The sequence below is a fragment of the Ranitomeya variabilis genome, chromosome 1, assembly GCF_051348905.1.
Source record: "Ranitomeya variabilis isolate aRanVar5 chromosome 1, aRanVar5.hap1, whole genome shotgun sequence".
Classification (NCBI taxonomy): domain Eukaryota; kingdom Metazoa; phylum Chordata; class Amphibia; order Anura; family Dendrobatidae; genus Ranitomeya; species Ranitomeya variabilis.
Window position 1 is genome coordinate 1,141,132,286 of NC_135232.1, and position 22,325 is coordinate 1,141,154,610.

The window sequence follows — 22,325 nt, forward strand, 5'->3', positions numbered from 1 at the left end:
GCAGAGCACCAGATAAATGTGATCCCAAGTGTTATGTAAAATGTTCCCTATAAAATCTTTAAATCAATGTACAAAAAAGCAAGTCCCCGCTCAGCTCTATGATCTGTTAATGGAAATATAGGGAACTTCCACTTTACTGGTAGAATGAAAGCACTGGGAAAGTGCTATAGTTCCTCGGCCCCCAAAAGAAATTCAGCAAATTCCCCACTCCCAAATCCAAATGCCCAATTTCTTCTGAGCACCACAGTGTGCCTAAATCACATTTAGCGTCCACATGTTTAACATTTCTGTAGCGATTACATCCCACCTAATTTACAGATTCATGTCTCCAGAAGCATGAGCTGGGCACTACCATGTACAGGTACCTATAACATACTGGTGACTGCAACGTACTGGTGACTGCAAAGGGGACTACAATGGCAATTTTCAATTTTCGCTCAGCAACATCCACTGCGGCTTGTTTCTGGAAAACACCCATGGAGTCAAAATCGTCACTACACCTGTAGATAAATTCCTAAAAAGGGGGTCACTTAAGGGAGGATTCTGCTGTTCAAGCACTTACGGACTCTATATGGAGTCCTCAGTCTAGCAATATCTGTATTCCAAGAGGAAAATAGCGCTCAGTCCTTCCTGAGTCTCCTTGTATGGCTAAGCAATAGTGTACAGCCATATTTAAGGTTTTTCCACATTCAGCAGAAATTGTGGGACAAATTTTGGTGCCGTTTTTACCCATTTCACAGTATGAAAAGGTAAAATATGGGGCTAAAACAAAATTTTGGTGTTAAAAATGTAATAATTTTTTATTAACTGACCAATGGTATAAAATTCTGTGACAAACCTGTGGTGTCAATATGATCACTGACACCATGTATGAATTAATTGAAAGGTGTGCTTTGTAAAATGTAGTAATTTATGGGGGATTCTGCTCTTCTGGAACCTCAAGGGCTCTGCCAAGGCTCCCTCAAAACAGTCCAGCAAAATCTGAACTCCAATGTGGCGCTTCTTCCCTGCTTAGCTTTGCACTGTGCCTCAAAGTAAATTTTAGGCCACCCCCACAAGAGGTATCGGCTTACTCAGGAGAAATTGCGCAAAAAAGTTTTGGGCTCCATTTTCCCTTGTTAACTTTGTGATAATAAACAATTTGGGACCAAAAGAACATTTTTGTGGGAAAAATGTTGTTATTTTTTTTATTTTTACGGCTCAGTTTTATTAACTTCTGAAAAAGCCACCGGAGAGCTCAAAGTGCTCACCTCCCATCTAAATAAATTAATTGAGGGGGCTTTGGCCCAAGACACCATGATACTTAAAACCATCCCTAAGCACTTTAGGAACCAGCATGATAGTAATCCTAAATGGCTCAAAGTTAGAGGGATAGACAAGGTGCAGTTAGGCATACGGGGAGGTGACTATAAGAAGGAGCTTTTAAAAAGGGAGGCTAAGTGGATAGTTTGCCTAGATACAGTCACCCCCAAGGGTCTTAACGAATCTCTAAGCTTCAAATCCTTTTTATAAATAGCGAGAATTTTAATTAAGTATGTTTATATGCATTGTTTACTATGTCTTGTCTTGGTGTAATGGATTGTATATTTTGTTCCGTGGTCCACTAACATCTGGTACATTATATCTATGGCTTTATGTGGAATGATATGAATAACAAATATATTTATTACAGTGTTACCATTACAGTGCTATTATTCCGAATTAATTATATAAGGATGTGATGACTATGAGATCTTGATGCAGACGGATGATAGGAAACTATACACATCAACATCTCACTCTGTAATGAACTGAGTACGTTATACCAAGTTGCAACAGCCAATTCAATCTGCAAGTGAAGACCTCCTGAGAAATGGACGCCCTATAATTTATTATATTATATTTAGCGATTTGGCTGTGTAGCTATACATGCTCGGAATGATATGTGATACTGTAGTAAGTCCAAATGGGTTTGATGTCTTAATAACGTTATATTTATAATAAGCTTTATATGCTGAAGACCCCTATGTTAGTATAATCTAGATCTATTTGAATTTATGTATAGCTATATTTCCCTTGGGTAAGGTATTTTAGGGACTGTGATGCATTTAGACATTATTTATTTGGATACAGGTCCTTTATAGCTTACCCGGCCATTCTTCTGTATGTTTCCTTCTTACCGGGTTTAGATGGCTGGAGCGCACACCGAGCATGCGCTGCCTTTCGGTGAGGTAGGCGACAGCTCTGTATGGCGTCGCTTCCTCATGGTTACAGAATCGGTCATGTGACTGGGTCACGTGTCCATGTGACGCGTCCCTTAAGCGCCGCCCCCCTCCCCGCGACGCAACATGGCGGATGCGCGCCGCTTACAGCTGTTACGGAGTTAGGCAATCACTGTTTAGGATAAATAGTTGGGCAAGCACGCTATTCACCAACCTCCTGACGAAACTGCGGGGGCAGTGAAACGCGCGTCGAGGTGTGCTACGGGACCACCATCCAGGCTCGCATCATGACTTCAGGTATCCTATGAGTTTTCTGTGGTGCAGTTCAACCCCTGTTATATAGGACGATCTTCTGGCAGGTATTCTATCAGTATGCCACTACACATGAATTCTTATATGTTGCAGGTTGAGCACTCTATAATTGATTCAGGATACACTATGATATTTGTCTGTTTGTGCCTAGCAGTAGGTAGGATCTGGTAGATATTATTGATATGTGCATTTGTTATTGGTAACTTATTACAGACCTAGCTACTCTTGTTATCATAATATTGTTATATTAGTGCTTTAAAGCAGATAGTGGCAACATTGGACATTTACTTATGAGCAACAGTAATCTAAGTGTGTATCTGCTCTCCTATTGAGTCGTGATGTGACATACCTGGATGGATGTGGCCCCATCCGTTTTTTTCGCATACTCAGCCTACTTTATTCCCCCCCTCATTTATAGGGATATGTCACTTTTTGTGCATTATTTGTGCTAATTTTGTATATATATGTAGTGTTGATATTTTTTCAATAAATTTTATACTTTTTTACGTATTTGTACCTTCGTTGTCCTCTATGGGAGATAAGTTCCCTGAGGAGTCTAGTTTCCAAAATGGTTTCACTTATAGTGGTTTCTACTGTTTAGGCACATAAGGGGCTCTTTAAAAGCGACATGGCTTCTGCTAATTATTCCAGCAAATTTTCCATTAAAAAAATCAAATAGCGCTCCTTTCCTTCAGAGCTCTACCGTGCACCCAAACAGTGGTTTTTCCCACATATAGGGTTTGGGTTTCTGGTACTCCTGCAAAAACTTCTCGATTGTGGTTTTGAACACCTTGAGAGGTGCAGTTTTGTATCAATTTTGGGTATTTTCCATAATATAGGCCCCTCAAAGTCTCTTCAAATGTGATGTGGTCACTGAAAAAATATGGTTTTGTAAATTTTGTTGGAAAAATTAGAAATCGCTAGTGAATTTTTAACCCTTATAACTTCCTGATAAAAACAAATTAATCATAAAACTTTAAGGGCATAAAAATTGAAATTGCAAAACTTTCCACACTTTTGCCAAATTTCTGATATTTTCACAAATAAATGCAAATCATATCAAACAAATTTACCACTATTATGAATTATAATATGTCATGAGAAAATAATTTCAGAATCAGGTGGATCCATTGAAGCGTCTCAGAGTTATTACCAGATAAATTGACATTGGTCATAATTGTAAAATTTGGCCTTTCAGGAAGGTGAAAACAGGCTTCAAAGTGAAGGTAAAAAGGTTACCGCTGGTTACAAGCATTGACTCATTAGAATATTTTTACCAAACGTATGATGGCGCTTGTGCAATGAATATATTTGAAAAAAGATGTGTGATCCCTTCCATTTTTTATAACTAGAGCAGGCAAAACCAACATCTGTGAGATGCAGCTCTCAGCTGTCAGCTTTATCTTGGCTGATTATCAAAAATAGAGGGATCCTATTTATTAATTTTTTAAATAAATAATTTAAAAAAAATGTTGCGAGGTCACCCACATTTTTGAAAACCAGCCAAGCTAAAGCAGACAGATGGGGCTGTTATTCTCAGACTGGTAAGGGGCCATGGATATTGACCCCCCAGCCTTCAAATAGCATCCCAATGCCGCCCCAGAAAAGGCACATCTATTAGATGTACCAATACTTGTGCTTTGCCCAGTTTTTTCCACTTGCCCTGTTGCAGTGGCAAGTGGGGTATTAGTTGTGGGGTTGAGGTCAGCTTTGCAATCTCAGATGACATCAAACCCACAGGTTAGTAATGGAGAGGCATCTGTAAGACACCCCATTACAAACTCCTTGGTAAGATTGTAATAAAGACACAACAAGAATACAGTCCTTTACATGAAAAATCTCCACACCCTCTTTTACACATTTATTTAAAAAAATTAAAAATAATAAAGCAACATATTCCTCACCTGTCTGACGTGCTGTGGTGTGGAGCTTGGCAGCGGGGCCTGGAGCTGTTACCTGTTTTCTTACCTTCTGTTTTCTTTCTTACGTCTGTCTCGTGCTTGATGCTCTCCCCTTTGTTTGTACCATCTGCAGTGGTGAGGCAAGCATCATTGCTGGCCAGTGCACTAGCCAGGGTATTGCGAGGTGACATCTAGGGACTAGGCACATGGCGGATGGGGGATGACCCACATAGGGCGTTAAAGAAGCTTAGGAGTAGGCACAGGCTTTGGTAAGAGGTGCCCCATCCCTCAATCCCTACTATTAGGGTCTTCATCTCCCTTTTTCCATCCCGTTGTGTGCATGTTGTGCCATCCGCTAGACCAACCCATGTTGAGTCATGACACCAAAAACTCACAAAAATGTTAGGAAACAAGCTCACAGAATTGTACAGGCACCTCCATGTTGAAGGTGGTGCTTTAAATAGTAAGTGACCTCCAGCTATTGGCTGGGGACACTTTTGAGTGATGCATACTGCCTCTTTAAGAAAGAGGAAGTTTGTGTGCACCCTATGCACAGTTCCCAGGGACCTGCATGTGGTGCACGCACCCAGGGTAGTAGCAGACCCAGAAGCAGCAGGATGGGGGCTGCAGTGGTAAGTACGCTGGCTTCTCTGCAGGGGAGACGGACTGCAGGCAGAGACAGGGGCGCTACAGGTTCGAAACCTTGCACCAACTTTGGTACCTGCTCTTGCAGGGCCAAAATGTAAGCAAAGAATGAAGTTGCATATATTTTTATAATAGCAAAATGTATTACAAATGTTAAAGATATTTAATATCTTATTATTTTTAATCTTCCACAATATTAGAACACATTTATTGTTTCAAAAAAATGTGATCGTTTATGTTTTAGATTCCAGTCTCTAAGTGCACTGAGGACTGTCCACCAGGTTATCGAAGGATCCTAATGAACGGAAGCCATAAGTGCTGCTTCGAATGTCTGCAGTGTTCTGATGGGGAAATATCTAATGAGACAGGTAATAATTGCTATTTCAATCCAGGATAATTTGTTTACATTACAATTCTAACAAACTTTACATTTTATTCAGCAGTTGTTTTCATGTTATAAGTTTATTTTATTACTCTATGTCTTAATAAGTACATTTATTGTTTTGCGTATAACTGAATGCTTCACATGTGTATTTGTACTGTTGGCTGGGGAGAAGTGGAGTCTAAAAGCTGCCTAAAGAGACTTCATAGGTAATGTCATCAAAGGCACAATGATCGCAGCTGAGGGGAAGGAAGGAGGGCCCCGATGCCGGTGATGATTTAAACTGAATGCGTATGCTTGGACGTACAGTTGATATATACTAAAACAATAAGCTGCAGGCACAGTATTAATATTTGGGCTGAGAACATAGTAGGTATATAACTCACCCAAAACAAAAAATGTTCAATATGTAAAAAGGCAGAGTACTCCCAAAAGCTATTAGAGAACTAAGGAATTTGAGTAAACCATAAACCACCAAAGAGTTATAACCAATAACAAGTCTCAAATTTTATTAATACTCAAAAACAAACATAAAAAATAACAAATATGTATCCAGGTATGAATGGAGACATATGGAGGAGGCATGGAAGTAGGCAAGGCAGGAAAAGACAGCTGACAGAGTAAAAAATAATAAGACCGGTAAGCCAGGTACAGAAGAGGAGATCATACCACCAATCCAGCAGTAAGAACAGTATAAGTAAAGTGCAATGTGCGTATCAAATAAAGACCTGGTCATAAAAAGCTCCTAAATGCATACCCATGATGTGTCACAGTAGCTGTTGCACGAATTCCTGACATTATGATTTTATTAGTATTGCATGGTAGGAACTAGAGAAGAGGACATATGCATATTCTGTGTGGATGCCACCAAAGGGTCATTTGTAGCGTAAGGAGGTAACAAAGAGAGACATCACTACTGTGATATATTTTATTTAAAATACTGATAAAATAGGAGGAGCAAAATAGAGGAATTGTTATTCTACAAAGGAACAAGTCAGATATTGTTGCACTTTTTCTTCAACTGGGCAGAGTAGAAGTGAGGGCAAAATGATGGCTGGTGCCTTAGTAGTGATCAGTCATAGATGTATGTGTGTTACTTTCTTCGGAGACAAGTTCAAGCTAGAAAAAGTAATAATGGTATTTGCCAGATGAAGAAAAAATGCAAAAAAAAAATACCTTTTTTTGGATACATTACCAGTAAGTCACTGGATTTCCCTGCACTATATACATTTACAACATGTATAAAAATCAAGTCGTTTTATTGTGGTTCATTAAAATCAAACAGGCAGCATTGGAGCTCGTAGGATGTGGTAGACTACCGGCAGTTTAGCGTGTCGATACACTCCTATAGGTGTGAATGCAGCATGACATCAGCACGCTTCCTAAGTACAAAAACAACAATAGTACAAAGTATATAATAACTGTCATGATCCAGGTCAGGGTTTCCTTCTTGCTTTTCCTTCCCCGCCCTGTTTATGCTGGGGTTAACCTTTCCTGACTCTCTTTAATTCATGGGTGGCTATTTATTGGTGCCACTCCTGCTAGGCATTGTCAGTGATGGTTCCAGTCCCTGGCTTCAGAAGCTGACCCATATACCCTAGTGATTAGTGTTGAGCGATACCGTCCGATACTTGAAAGTATCGGTATCGGAAAGTATCGGCCGATACCGGCAAAGTATCGGATCCAATCCGATACCGATACCCGATACCAATACAAGTCAATGGGACTCAAGTATCGGACGGTATTCCTGATGGTTCCCAGGGTCTGAAGGAGAGGAAACTCTCCTTCAGGCCCTGGGATCCATATAAATGTGTAAAAGAAAGAATTAAAATAAAAAATATCGCTATACTCACCTCTCCGACGCAGCCTGGACCTCAGCGAGGGAACCGGCAGCGTTGTTTGTTTAAAATTCGCGCTTTTACTTGGTTACGTGAAGTCCCGGCTTGTGATTGGTCAGGGCGGCCATGTTGCCGGGACGCGGACCAATCACAGCAAGCCGTGACGAAATTACGTCACGGCTTGCTGTGATTGGTCCGCGTCCCGGCAACATGGCTGCCATTAACCAATCACAAGCCGTGACATCACGGGAGGCTGGACACGCGCGCTTTTTAAAATGGGCGCGTGTCCAGCCTCCCGTGACGTCCCGGCTTGTGATTGGTTGCGCCGCGATCAACCAATCACAAGCCGGAGGCTGGACACGCGCGCATTTTAAAATTTTAAAATGGGCGCGTGTCCAGCCTCCCGTGACGTCCCGGCTTGTGATTGGTTGCGCCGCGGTCAACCAATCACAAGCCGGGAGGCTGGACACGCGCGCATTTTAAAATTTTAAAATGCGCGCGTGTCCAGCCTCCCGGCTTGTGATTGGTTGATCGCGGCGCAACCAATCACAAGCCGGGACGTCACGGGAGGCTGGACACGCGCCCATTTTAAAATGCGCGCGTGTCCAGCCTCCCGTGACGTCACGGCTTGTGATTGGTTGCGTCTCCCATGTGACTGCGACGCAACCAATCACAAAGCCGGGACGTAATTTTAAAATCCTTAAGGACCTGAAATTACGTCACGGCTTGCTGTGATTGGTTGCGTCGCCCATGTGACTGCGACGCAACCAATCACAACGCCGGAACGTAATTTTAAAATCCTGAAGGACCTGAAATTATGTCACGGCTTGCTGTGATTGGTTGCGTCCCGGTCACATGGGCGGCACGCAACCAATCACAAGCCGGGACTCACTTAAAGGAAAGAAAAGCGCAAATTTTAAACAAAGAACGCTGCCGCTTCCCTCGGTAAGGTGCAGGCTGCGTCGGAGAGGTGAGTATAGCAATATTTTTTATTTTAATTCTCTCTTTTACACATTTTTACATTAATGTTGTTTCGATACCGATACCCGATATCACAAAAATATCGGATCTCGGTATCGGAATTCCGATACAGCAAGTATCGGCCGATACCCGATACTTGCAGTATCGGAATGCTCAACACTACTAGTGATGCTTCTGCCTCTGATTACCCATATTTGTGCCTGACCCGTTCCCTGTCCTTGACTTACTGTGTGTTTGGTGGTTCCCTACAGTGTATGACTCGGCTTGTATTCTGAATCCTGCCTCCTGCTTTTCATCGCTGTTACTCCATTTCTCGTCTGGCTTTGACTCTCTGGCTTGTACCCCTACTACGTCTTGTGACTCACATTTTGGATCCCACGCTCCCATCTGGTTCCAATTTCTGGCTTGTCTCTGACCTGGTGCATTGCTGTGACCCCTGGTACTTTGTCTTCCTGTTTGTTGCTGACCGGCCTGTCTGACTGCTCTGCCGCCTCGTTGTGGCGCTCCTAGCTTTGCACTGTGGTACTACACAGTGAGTGATACCTTTTCCCCTTACCTGCGGTAGAGGTTGCGTGCAACTCCCCTGCAGTTGCATTACAATATTAACACAGTTAGATAATTCTTGTCACATAGGCCTAAAGGCCCTGTCTTATAACCCCTTTCTGAACTCGGACAGGATAGTACGTCCGAGGTCAGATACCCCGCTTTGATGCAGGGCTCTGGCAGTGAGCCCGCATCAAAGCCGGGACATGTCAGCTGTTTTCAAAAGCTGACATGTGCCCACAATAGCGGCGGGTGAAATCGTGATTCACCAGCCGCAATTAACTAGTTAAATGCCGCTATCAAACGCTGACAGCGGCACTTAACCGGTGCTTCCAGCCGGGCGGCCGGAAATGATCGCATCGCCGACCCCTGTCACATGATCGGGGGTCGGCGATGCATCAGAATAGTAACCATAGAGGTCCTTGAGACCTCTATGGTTACTGATCCCCGGTAGCTGTGAGCTCCACCGTGTGGTTGGCGCTCACAGCACACCTGCATTTCTGCTGCATAGCAGCGATCTTATGATTGCTGCTATGTAGCAGAGCCAATCGCATTGTGCCAGCTTCTAGCCTCCCATGGAGGCTATTGAAGCATGGCAAAAGTAAAAAAAAAGTTAAAAAAATTTGAAAAAAATAAAAAAAATGTAAAAGTTTAAATCACCCCCCTTTCGCCCCATTCAAAATAAATAAATAAAAAAAATCAAACCTACACATATTTGGTATCGCAGCGTTTAGAATCACCTGATCTATCAATATTAAAATAGCATTAAGCTGATCGCTAAACAGCGTAGCGAGAAAAAAATTGAAACTCCAGAATTCCTTTTTTTTTGGTCGCCGCGACATTGCATTAAAATGCAATAACGAGAAATCAAAAAAATGTATCTGCACAAAAATGGTATCATTAAAAACACCAGCTCGGCATGCAAAAAATAAGTGCTCAATCGACCCCAGATCATGAAAAATGGAGACGCTAAGGGTATCGGAATATGGCGCAATTTATTATTTTTTTTAGCAAAGTTTGGAATTCTTTTTCACTACTTAGGTAAAAAATAACCTAGTCATTTTAGGTGTCTATAAACTCGTAATGACCTTGAAAATCATAATGGCAGGTCAGTTTTAGCATTTAGTGAACCTAGCAAAAAAGCCAAACAAAAAACCATTGTGGGATTGCTCTTTTTTTGCAATTTCACCGCACTTGGAATTTTTTTCCTGTTTTCTAGTACACAACATGGTAAAATCAATGATGTTGTTCAAAGTGCATCTCGGCCCGCAAAATATAAGCCCTCACATGGCCATACTGACGGAAAAATAAAAAAGTTATGGCTCTGGGAAGGAGGGGAGTGAAAAATGAACACGGAAAAAAGGAAAATCCCAAGGTCATGAAGGGGTTAATATATAATGATCCACCTTGCCTTCCTTTGGAGTAATAATTTGTGAACGTCTCCTCATTCTGGCATATTAAACACTTAAAATCTTACAAAATATAAACCTTTTGGATTTGATGACTGGACCTCACTATGTTTTATTAATTTTGGTGAACCTTTCCCATTCCTATAGAACAATTGTGTTTTCTAAATCTTAAAAATAAATGTCTGATCTATTTTCCTATATAGAAACATTTACAAGAGCAGCAGAGGGAATAAATTACATGTTGAGTTTTGCATGAGACAAAGTGTTTTACCCAATGTGTAATAAATCCAATCCGAATGGAGTCTTGAAAAATATGGAAACTACAAAAATATCAATGGTTGCATTTACATTTCCCTTTAGTTATTGTTTTTTCAAGCCAAGAATCCTACTTGTTTTTCAAATGTTTTTGGAAAAATGTATCTTTTATGTTGTTGTTGTTTTTGTAAAGCTAGATCTTGTAAGTTCTTACCACTTTCTAGTAAATATTTATTATCCCAGTAATACATCTTACTGTTTCACCCATTTGACTAATTTAAAATAAAAAAGTTCCTTTTTTTCTTTGCTTGTAGACAAGCAATCATGCATCAGGTGTCCAAGAGACCAATGGCCAAATGACAGCAATCAATGTGCACCAAAGGAGACAGAATTTTTATCATATACCGATGACTCAATAACTCTTATAATTACTGTCATTGTTATTTTTCTTTTTGTTCAAACTTCAGTTATCTTGGGAATCTTCACTTTATTTAGAAATACACCAGTCGTAAAAGCATCAAACCAAAGCCTAAGCTTCTTTTTACTTATCTCCATTATGTTAAGCTTCCTGTGTATATTTTCGTTCCTTGGCCATCCTACAAGAGTCATGTGTATGCTTCGTCAGACTTTATTTGGGATCATCTTCTCAGTAAGCATCTCTTCTATTTTGGCTAAGACAATTATGGTCTACACGGCCTTCAAAGCCACCAAACCTGGGAGCAATTGTCGAAAATTTATTGGAGTAAAAATCACCAACTGTTTAGTCTTTGTTTGTTCGATTACCCAAGTTGTACTTTGCATTATCTGGTTATCTACTGCACCGCCATTTCCAGAAAAAAACTTTGACTTGTATGTGGACAAAATTATTCTTCAGTGTAATGAAGGCTCAATAGTAGCATTTTCCCTAATTCTGGGTTATATTGGTATTCTTGCTGCAGTGAGTTTCCTGGTTGCTTTTCTGGCGAGAAATTTGCCAGATAGCTTCAATGAAGCCAAAAATATTACTATCAGCATGCTGGTTGTCTGCAGTGTCTGGGTGGCTTTTATTCCGGCCTATTTAAGTGTAACTGGAAAAAGTTCAGTTCTTGTAGAGATATTTGCTATACTGTCCTCAAATGTTGCCATTTTGGCCTGTATATTTTTTCCTAAATGTTATATTATTATCCTAAGACCAGACTTAAATTCACGGGACAATTTGTTAAAAAAGCCTAAATATAATAATGAAAATATAACCACATAAATCATGCATAACAACTTAATGTATTCAGAAATGTTTTAATGTGTATTTTCACTACTTTCATAATGGCCCAACAATCAATTTACATTTTAGATCTTTATTGCTGATTCTGCTATAGGAAATCAATGGTATCAGAATTATTGAACAGTAAAAACATTTAAAGGACCACATGTTAACAAAATCTTTTAGGCAGCAAATTACTTATTCCAATATTGTAGGAAAATCTTTGCTTTCAAAATCTTGAAAACAGATCCTTTTACAGTTCATTAATAATATATGACAAAGATGACTATTTGTCAAGCAATTTTTTACAATTTTCTGGTGTAAAACTGCTTGAAATATGGCAAGTAAAAGAAATATGGGAAAGAAAGCAAGCAGATTCACTGCAGGGATTCAACAGGTGTTTAATTGCACTGTAACCTCTTAGCTGAACAACTAAAACTCTTAAATCCACATAGAGATATAGCCAGCAAGGAAGTGCAGTAAAGGGTTAGCATATTCAGTGAGGAAATTAAGTGTTTGATACACTTACAATGTTGCAACTTTTCTCATATTCAAAGAATGGAGAGCTCTGTAATTTTATCACACACACACTTCAACTGTCAGAAACAGAATCTTTGAAAAAAAATCCAGAAAATTACATTGTATGATTTTTACATAATTAACTTGCATTTTATCTCATGAAATTAGTATTTGATAATGTAGAAAAATAGAACTCTATATTTGGTGCTTGCAATTACAGAGGTCAGACGTTTCCTGTAGTTCTTGACCAAGTTTTCACACACTACAGCAGGGATTTGGCCCAATCCTCCAACAAGTCTTCTTTACATCTTTCAGGTTTTGGGGCTCTTGCTAGACAACCTTGAGTTTTCAGGTGGGAAGATCCAGCAGCAACCCATCTTCAATGCCCTTACTGAGGAAATGAAGTTGATGGCCAAAATATTGCAATATATCACCCCCATTTACCCTCCCTTCTATACGGTGCTGTTGTCCTGTCCTCTGTGCAGAAAGGCACCCCCAAAGTATGATGTTTCACCCACCTTGCTTAATGGTTGAGACAGTGTTTATACTTTTTCTTCTTCCAGCCATGACGAGTGAAGTTTATGCCAAAAAGTTCTATTTTGATCTCCATCTAACCACATGACCTTCTCCCATGCCTTCTCTGGATCATCCAGATCATCATTGGTGAACTTCAAAAGGGTCTGACAGGGGGAGTTGCGTGCCCTGCAGGATTTTAATCCATGATGGCATAGTGTATTACTAAAGGTAATGCTTGAGGCTGTTGTCCCACCTCTCTTCAGGTTATTGATTAGGTCATCCCATATACACTCACCGGCCACTTTATTAGGTACACCTGTCCAACTTCTTGTTAACACTTAATTTCTAATCAGCCAATCATATGGCGGCAACTCAGTGCATTTAGGCATGTAGACATGGTCAAGACAATCTCCTGCAGTTCAAACCGAGCATCAGTATGGGGAAGAAAGGTGATTTGAGTGCCTTTGAACGTGGCATGGTTGTTGGTGCCAGAAGGGCTGGTCTGAGTATTTCAGAAACTGCTGATCTACTGGGATTTTCACGCACAACCATCTCTAGGGTTTACAGAGAATGGTCCGAAAAAGAAAAAAAATCCAGTGAGTGGCAGTTCTGTGGGCGGAAATGCCTTGTTGATGCCAGAGGTCAGAGGAGAATGGGCAGACTGGTTCGAGCTGATAGAAAGGCAACAGTGACTCAAATCGCCACCCGTTACAACCAAGGTAGGTCTAAGAGCATCTCTGAACGCACAGTGCGTCGAACTTTGAGGCAGATGGGCTACAGCAGCAGAAGACCACACCGGGTACCACTCCTTTCAGCTAAGAACAGGAAACTGAGGCTACAATTTGTACAAGCTCATCGAAATTGGACAGTAGAAGATTGGAAAAACGTTGCTTGGTCTGATGAGTCTCGATTTCTGCTGCGACATTCGGATGGTAGGGTCAGAATTTGGCGTAAACAACATGAAAGCATGGATCCATCCTGCCTTGTATGGAGCATCTTTGGGATGTGCAGCCGACAAATCTGCGGCAACTGTGTGATGCCATCATGTCAATATGGACCAAAATCTCTGAGGAATGCTTCCAGCACCTTGTTGAATCTATGCCACGAAGAATTGAGGCAGTTCTGAAGGCAAAAGGGGGTCCAACCCGTTACTAGCATGGTGTACCTAATAAAGTGGCCGGTGAGTGTAGTTCTTGGTTGATTCTTGACCTTTCTCAGAATCATCCTTACGACATGAGGTGAGATCTTGCACGGAGCCCCAGTCCGAGGATGATTGACAGTCATCTTGCGTTTCTTCCATTTTCTGATAATTGTGCAAACCATTGTTGCTACATGTTGGTACATCACTACAACAACACTCTTAGAAGCACCCTAGACCAAGTAGCTCCCCTCACCCTCAGAACCTCCAAACACAGAGTGAAACAGCCCTGGCTCACATCGCAAACCCGATTTCTCCAGCGATGCTCTAGGAGTGCTGAACGCTTATGGAGGAAAACTCGCACCCCAGAAGACTTCATACACTTCAAATTTATGTTATGGACCTATAACTCTGCCCTTCACCTTGCCCTTCTACACCACCCTGATCTCCTCACTATCCAGCAACCCCAAGAAACTTTTTAACACCTTTCACTCCCTCCTCAGGCCAAAAGCACAGGACCCTATCACAGACATTTGTGCTGATGACCTGGCCTCCCACTTTATAGAGAAAATAGACCATATACGGCAGGAAATCTGCTCCCAGACACCAAGTGAAATGACTCCCATTCCTCCCTGCATCTCCCCTGGCTCACTCTCCACATTCGATCCCATCACAGAAGAAGAAGTCTCCAAGCTCCTCTCCTCTTCTTGTCCGACTACATGCACCACCGACCCCATTCCCTCACACCTCCTCCAGTCTCTCTCTCCAGTCGTCACAACTCACCTAACTACAATTTTTAATCTATCCCTTTTCTCTGGCATTTTTCCCTCCTCCTTCAAACACTTTATCATTACTCCATTACTAAAAAAAAACCCACCCTCAACCCATCCTGCACAAACAACTACAGACCGGTCTCCAATCTCCCCTTCATCTCAAAACTCCTGGAGCGCCTAGTCTACTCCCGCCTAGTCTACTCCCGCCTTACCCGTTACCTCTACACTCATTCCCTCCTAGACCCTTCACAGTCCGGGTTCTGCCCCTACATTCGACAGAAACTGCACTCATCAAGGTGACCAATGACCTTCTGACAGCAAAACATAACGATGACCACTCTCTACTCATTCTCCTCGATCTTTCTGCAGCTTTTGACACGGTTGACCACCCTCTCCTACTCTCTAGGCTCCAGTCACTAGGCATTAAGGACACTGCTCTCTCCTGGTTCTCTTCCTATCTTTCTGAACGCTCCTTCAGTGTTCTGTTCTCCGGCTCCACTTCATCTCCTCTTCCTCTCACTGTCAGGGTACCTCAGGGCTCAGTCCTTGGCCCCTTCTCTTCTCCCTCTACACGGCCCCCATTGGACAGACCATCAGCAGATTTGGCTTTCAGTACCATCATTATGCTGATGACACACAACTATACACGTCATCCCTGACCTTACCCCGCTGTACTACAGAATGCCACTGACTGTCTGTCCGCAGTCTCTGACATCATGTCCGCTCTCTATCTGAAACTCAACCTCTCCAAAACTGAACTTCTTCTGCTTCCACCTGCTACTAACCTCCCTAAATCTGACATTTCCCTCTCCGTGGGTGGCACCATAATAAAACCCCGGCAGCAGGCATGCTGTCTGGGTGTTATGTTTGACTCCGATCTCTCCTTCACCTCCCACATACAATCTCTTGCCTGCTCGTGCCGCTTACACCTAAGGAACATCTCTAGAATCTGCCCTTTTCTCACCATGGAGACAACAAAAACTCTCACTGTCGCCTTAATCCACTCCCGTCTGGACTACTGTAACGCTCTACAATTTTTTCCCTGATTTCCTTATACAGGTCTTTGGTCTTGGCCATGGTGGGAAAATTGGAGTGTGATTGATTGAGTGTGTGAACAGATGTCTTACATGCAGGAAACGAGGTCACAAAGGTGCTATTAATACAGTTAATGAGGGCAGAATAGAAAAACTCTCAGGTCTGTGAGAGCCAGATTTCTTGCTGAGTAAATCAGGTGATCAAACACTTATTTCATGCAATTAAAAGCAATTGAATTAATAAAAATCATGCAATGTGATTTTATTGTTATTTAGTTTTCGGTCTCTCACAGTTGAAGTGCACCTAAGACAAAAATTACATACCTCTCCATTCTTTATAGGTGGGAAATACTTATTTTCTCCACTTCAAAAATCAACCCAAAATGTGAAAGGACAGACCAAAATGGGAAAATGGAAAACAGTTGGAAAGAAGCAAACCAAGAAAGAGGAACAAAGATAATTGGAACCCTCAGCATTTGGGCAGGGTTGAAAAGGCAATAGCTCAGTAGTCAGGGGTACTATCCACGGAACAACAGGTCAGCAGATCAAATCGCCAAACCGACATATGACAACTAGGGTTGAGCGACTTTCATTTTTTTAAGATCGAGTCGGGTTTTGTGAAACCCGACTTTGTCCAGAGTCGAGTCGAGTGCAGTCGGCCGATTATCGCTAAAAGTCGGGGATCGACCGAAAAACACGAAACCCAATGCAAGTCAATGGGGAAGCATAGTCGGCAGTGAGTGGAGGCCAGGAAAACACCTACAGTGCCCATTTTAATGCCCAAAACATCCATTCTTGTTTCTGAAGCTTGTCAATCTTAATTAACTTTATAATAATAGTTGTTCAATGGAACTTGGGGGTCATTTGGCAAATTTGTGGGGGGTAGGGCTGGTTCAAGGTTTTAGTGGGCCCAGGAATCGTGGACTACATCACGGTGGTGGAGCAGGGAGAGGAAAGTATTTCAACGTTGCAAGTGCTGTGATCCTGAGCAAGCAGGGGGGCACACTCGTTCGCATTGGCACTGGCACAGGGCCCCTCAAAGTACAGCGGTGTGTTTGCACGGCGGGGGCGCCTCCCATCAGCAGCGACACTTTTGCGTACTCTGAGGGGCCCTGTGCCAGTGACGTCGCCAACGAGTATGCCCCCCCACCTGATGAAGGAACCTGCACTTTCATCTGCACCTTCCTCTTTGTCCCTGTGTAAGGTGGTATAACATGCGGGAAGGGGAACCTTACTTTCAGCAGGGTCAGATTCTGGCTGTGTAGAGTGCAAGGGGAATGTAGTGGTCTAGGTCAATGTACCAGCAGACTCATCTAGCAGTGGCTGGGCAATGGGCAGGATGAGGAGGAAACAGATATAGGGCCAAAGAATAAAGTAGGCTAAATGCAGTTCAAAATTGGTAACAGGACAGGACTAAACAGGCGGCATTGCTTTGTTCATTGGAGTAGCAAACCCAGGAGCAGCAGACACTGTTTTAAGGGCCCAACCACACTAGTAGGCCAAATGCAGTTTAATATCTGATACTATAGGCCCAAAGCCAGAAGGTTGAAGCTCAGCTTTATTCAGTTGAGGGCAAACACCAGGGAGGGGCAGACACCGTTAGTAGGCCCTAACCACCAATTTTTGAAAACACAGCACTTAATGAGAGCCAGTAGGATGAAGCTCAGCTTTATTCAGTTGAGGACAAACACCAGGCAGGGGCAGACACCGTTAGTAGGCCGTAACCAAAGTTGAAGGCCAAATGCAGTTTAATATCTGATACTATAGGCCCAAAGCCAGAAGGTTGAAGCTCAGTTTTATTCAGTTGAGGAAAAACACCAGGCAGGGGCAGACACCGTTAGTAGGCCCTAACCACCAATTTTTGAAAACACAGCACTTAATGAGAGCCAGAAGGATGAAGCTCAGCTTTATTCAGTTGAGGACAAACACCAGGCAGGGGCAGACACCGTTAGTAGGCCGTAACCAAAGTTGAAGGCCAAATGCAGTTTAATATCTGATACTATAGGTCGAAAGGCAGAAGGTTGAAGCTCAGCTTTATTCAGTTGAGGGCAAACACCAGGGAGGGGCAGACACCGTTAGTAGGCCGTAACCAAAGTTGAAGGCCAAATGCAGTTTAATATCTGATACTATTGGCCGAAAGCCAGAAGGTTGAAGCTCAGCTTTATTCAGTTGAGGGCAAACACCAGGGAGGGGCAGACACCGTTAGTAGGCCGTAACCAAAGTTGAAGGCCAAATGCAGTTTAATATCTGATACTATAGGCTGAAAGCCAGAAGGTTGAAGCTCAGCTTTATTCAGTTGAGGAAAAACACCAGGCAGGGGCAGACACCGTCAGTAGGCCCTAACCACCAATTTTTGAAAACACAGCACTTAATGAGAGCCAGAAGGTTGAAGCTCAGCTTTATTCAGTTGAGGAAAAACACCAGGGAGGGGCAGACACCGTTAGTAGGCCCTAACCACCAATTTTTGAAAACACAGCACTTAATGAGAGCCAGAAGGTTGAAGCTCAGCTTTATTCAGTTGAGGGCAAACACCAGGGAGGGGCAGACACCGTAAGTAGGCCATAACCAAAGTTGAAGGCCAAATGCAGTTTAATATCTGATACTATAGGCCGAAAGCCAGAAGGTTGAAGCTCAGCTTTATTCAGTTGAGGAAAAACACCAGGGAGGGGCAGACACCGTTAGTAGGCCCTAACCACCAATTTTTGAAAACACAGCACTTAATGAGAGCCAGAAGGTTGAAGCTCAGCTTTATTCAGTTGAGGAAAAACACAAGGGAGGGGCAGACACCGTTAGTAGGCCCTAACAACCAATTTTTGAAAACACAGCACTTAATGAGAGCCAGAAGGATGAAGCTCAGCTTTATTCAGTTGAGGGCAAACACCAGGGAGGGGCAGACACCGTTAGTAGGCCCTAACCACCAATTTTTGAAAACAGAGCACTTAATGAGAGCCAGAAGGTTGAAGCTCAGCTTTATTCAGTTGAGGAAAAACACCAGGGAGGGGCAGACACCGTTAGTAGGCCCTAACCACCAATTTTTAAAAACACAGCACTTAATGAGAGCCAGAAGGATGAAGCTCAGCTTTATTCAGTTGAGGACAAACACCAGGGAGGGGCAGACACCGTTAGTAGCCGTAACCAAAATTGAAGGCCAAATGCAGTTTAATATCTGATACTATAGGCCGAAAGCCAGAAGGTTGAAGCTCAGCTTTATTCAGTTGAGGAAAAACACCAGGCAGGGGCAGACACCGTTAGTAGGCCCTAACCACCAATTTTTGAAAACACAGCACTTAATGAGAGCCAGAAGGTTGAAGCTCAGCTTTATTCAGTTGAGGAAAAACACCAGGGAGGGGCAGACACCGTTAGTAGGCCCTAACCAACAATTTTTGAAAACACAGCACTTAATGAGAGCCAGAAGGATGAAGCTCAGCTTTATTCAGTTGAGGACAAACACCAGGGAGGGGCAGACACCGTTAGTAGGCCCTAACCACCAATTTTTGAAAACACAGCACTTAATGAGAGCCAGAAGGTTGAAGCTCAGCTTTATTCAGTTGAGGAAAAACACCAGGGAGGGCAGACACCGTTAGTAGGCCCTAACCACCAATTTTTGAAAACACAGCACTTAATGAGAGCCAGAAGGATGAAGCTCAGCTTTATTCAGTTGAGGACAAACACCAGGGAGGGGCAGACACCGTTAGTAGGCCCTAACCAAAGTTGAAGGCCAAATGCAGTTTAATATCTGATACTATATGCCGAAAGCCAGAAGGTTGAAGCTCAGCTTTATTCAGTTGAGGAAAAACACCAGGCAGGGGCAGACACCGTTAGTAGGCCCTAACCACCAATTTTTGAAAACACAGCACTTAATGAGAGCCAGAAGGTTGAAGCTCAGCTTTATTCAGTTGAGGGCAAACACCAGGGAGGGGCAGACACCGTTAGTAGGCCCTAACCAAAGTTGAAGGCCAAATGCAGTTTAATATCTGATACTATAGGCCGAAAGCCAGAAGGTTGAAGCTCAGCTTTATTCAGTTGAGGAAAAACACCAGGCAGGGGCAGACACCGTTAGTAGGCCCTAACCACCAATTTTTGAAAACACAGCACTTAATGAGAGCCAGAAGGTTGAAGCTCAGCTTTATTCAGTTGAGGAAAAACACCAGGGAGGGGCAGACACCGTTAGTAGGCCCTAACCACCAATTTTTGAAAACACAGCACTTAATGAGAGCCAGAAGGATGAAGCTCAGCTTTATTCAGTTGAGGACAAACACCAGGGAGGGGCAAACACCGTTAGTAGGCCCTAACCACCAATTTTTGAAAACACAGCACTTAATGAGAGCCAGAAGGTTGAAGCTCAGCTTTATTCAGTTGAGGAAAAACACCAGGGAGGGGCAGACACCGTTAGTAGGCCCTAACCACCAATTTTTAAAATAACAGCACTTAATGAGAGCCAGAAGGTTGAAGCTCAGCTTTATTCAGTTGAGGAAAAACACCAGGCAGGGGCAGACACCGGTAGTAGGCCGTAACCAAAGTTGAAGGCCAAATGCAGTTTAATTTCTGATACTATAGGCTGAAAGCCAGAAGGTGGAAGCTCCGATTTAGACAGTGGAGGACAATTTGAATTAGGGACTGCAGACAGACTTAGTAGGCTGTCCCCTGTGGACCATGCATCCAACACATTAACCCATTGCGCCGTAATGGACACGTAATCTTCTGTGGCCATGCCTACAGGTCCATGCATCTGTTGTCAGGTGCACCTTTGTACTCACAGATTGCCAGAGTGCATGGACAATGCGGTCTTCTACATGCTGGTGGAGGGTTGGGATGGCTTTTCTCGCAAAAGAAGTGTCGACCGGTTAGCTTGTAGCGTGGTACAGCGTAGTCCATCATGGCCTTATTAATAGTAAATAAAATATATAACTAGGCTCTATGAACTTTTAAATAGGTTCCAGGGGTACACGGGCAGCATTGGTGTGGTCAGTGGAGGAGTATTGCAAGTAGGGGCCGCAGACAGGCTCACAAAGGCCTAAAATAACAAACAGTAGGCAGTCATGGCAGTTTGAAATCGGTTACATGGATACACAGGCAGGCAGCATTGTGGTCAGTGGAGGAGTATTGCAAGTAGGGGCCGCAGACAGGCTCACAAAGGCCTAAAATAACAAACAGTAGGCAGTCATGGCAGTTTTACATCGGTTACATGGATACACAGGCAGGCAGCATTGTGGTCAGTGGAGGAGTAATGCAAGTAGGGACGGCAGACAGGCTATCAAAGGCCTAAAATAACAAACAATAGGCTCATGGCAGTTTTATATCGGTTACATGGATACACGGGCAGGCAGCATTGTGGTCAGTGGAGGAGTATTGCAAGTAGGGGCCGCAGGCAGGCTCACAAGGGCCTAAAATAACAAACAGTAGGCAGTCATGGCAGTTTGAAATCGGTTACATGGATACACAGGCAGGCAGCATTGTGGTCAGTGGAGGAGTATTGCAAGTAGGGGCCGCAGACAGGCTCACAAAGGCCTAAAATAACAAACAGTAGGCAGTCATGGCAGTTTTACATCGGTTACATGGATACACAGGCAGGCAGCATTGTGGTCAGTGGAGGAGTAATGCAAGTAGGGACGGCAGACAGGCTATCAAAGGCCTAAAATAACAAACAATAGGCTCATGGCAGTTTTATATCGGTTACATGGATACACGGGCAGGCAGCATTGTGGTCAGTGGAGGAGTATTGCAAGTAGGGGCCGCAGGCAGGCTCACAAGGGCCTAAAATAACAAACAGTAGGCAGTCATGGCAGTTTGAAATCGGTTACATGGATACACAGGCAGGCAGCATTGTGGTCAGTGGAGGAGTATTGCAAGAAGGGGCCGCAGACAGGCTCACAAAGGCCTAACATAACAAACAATAGGCAGTCATGGCAGTTTTATATCGGTTACATGGATACACAGGCAGGCAGCATTGTGGTCAGTGGAGGAGTAATGCAAGTAGGGACGGCAGACAGGCTATCAAAGGCCTAAAATAACAAACAATAGGCTCATGGCAGTTTTATATCGGTTACATGGATACACGGGCAGGCAGCATTGTGGTCAGTGGAGGAGTATTGCAAGTAGGGGCCGCAGGCAGGCTCACAAGGGCCTAAAATAACAAACAGTAGGCAGTCATGGCAGTTTGAAATCGGTTACATGGATACACAGGCAGGCAGCATTGTGGTCAGTGGATGAGTATTGCAAGAAGGGGCCGCAGACAGGCTCACAAAGGCCTAACATAACAAACAATAGGCAGTCATGGCAGTTTTATATCGGTTACATGGATACACAGGCAGGCAGCATTGTGGTCAGTGGAGGAGTAATGCAAGTAGGGACGGCAGACAGGCTATCAAAGGCCTAAAATAACAAACAATAGGCTCATGGCAGTTTTATATCGGTTACATGGATACACGGGCAGGCAGCATTGTGGTCAGTGGAGGAGTATTGCAAGTAGGGGCCGCAGACAGGCTCACAAAGGCCTAAAATAACAAACAGTAGGCAGTCATGGCAGTTTGAAATCGGTTACATGGATACACAGGCAGGCAGCATTGTGGTCAGTGGAGGAGTATTGCAAGTAGGGGCCGCAGACAGGCTCACAAAGGCCTAAAATAACAAACAGTAGG

General features: G+C 43.2%; 1 protein-coding gene across 1 annotated transcript in view; it reads left to right on the forward strand.

Annotated features, from left to right (window-relative positions):
- Window positions 1-11,707, forward strand: part of LOC143800697 (vomeronasal type-2 receptor 26-like) — a 67,956-nt gene extending 56,249 nt beyond the window's left edge. The window contains exons 5-6 of the mRNA XM_077281205.1: window positions 5,304-5,427; window positions 10,782-11,707. Of these exons, the coding sequence (XP_077137320.1) occupies window positions 5,304-5,427; window positions 10,782-11,707 (1,050 nt within the window). The remainder of the gene's footprint in view (window positions 1-5,303; window positions 5,428-10,781) is intronic.
- The last annotated feature ends 10,618 nt before the right edge of the window (window positions 11,708-22,325 follow it).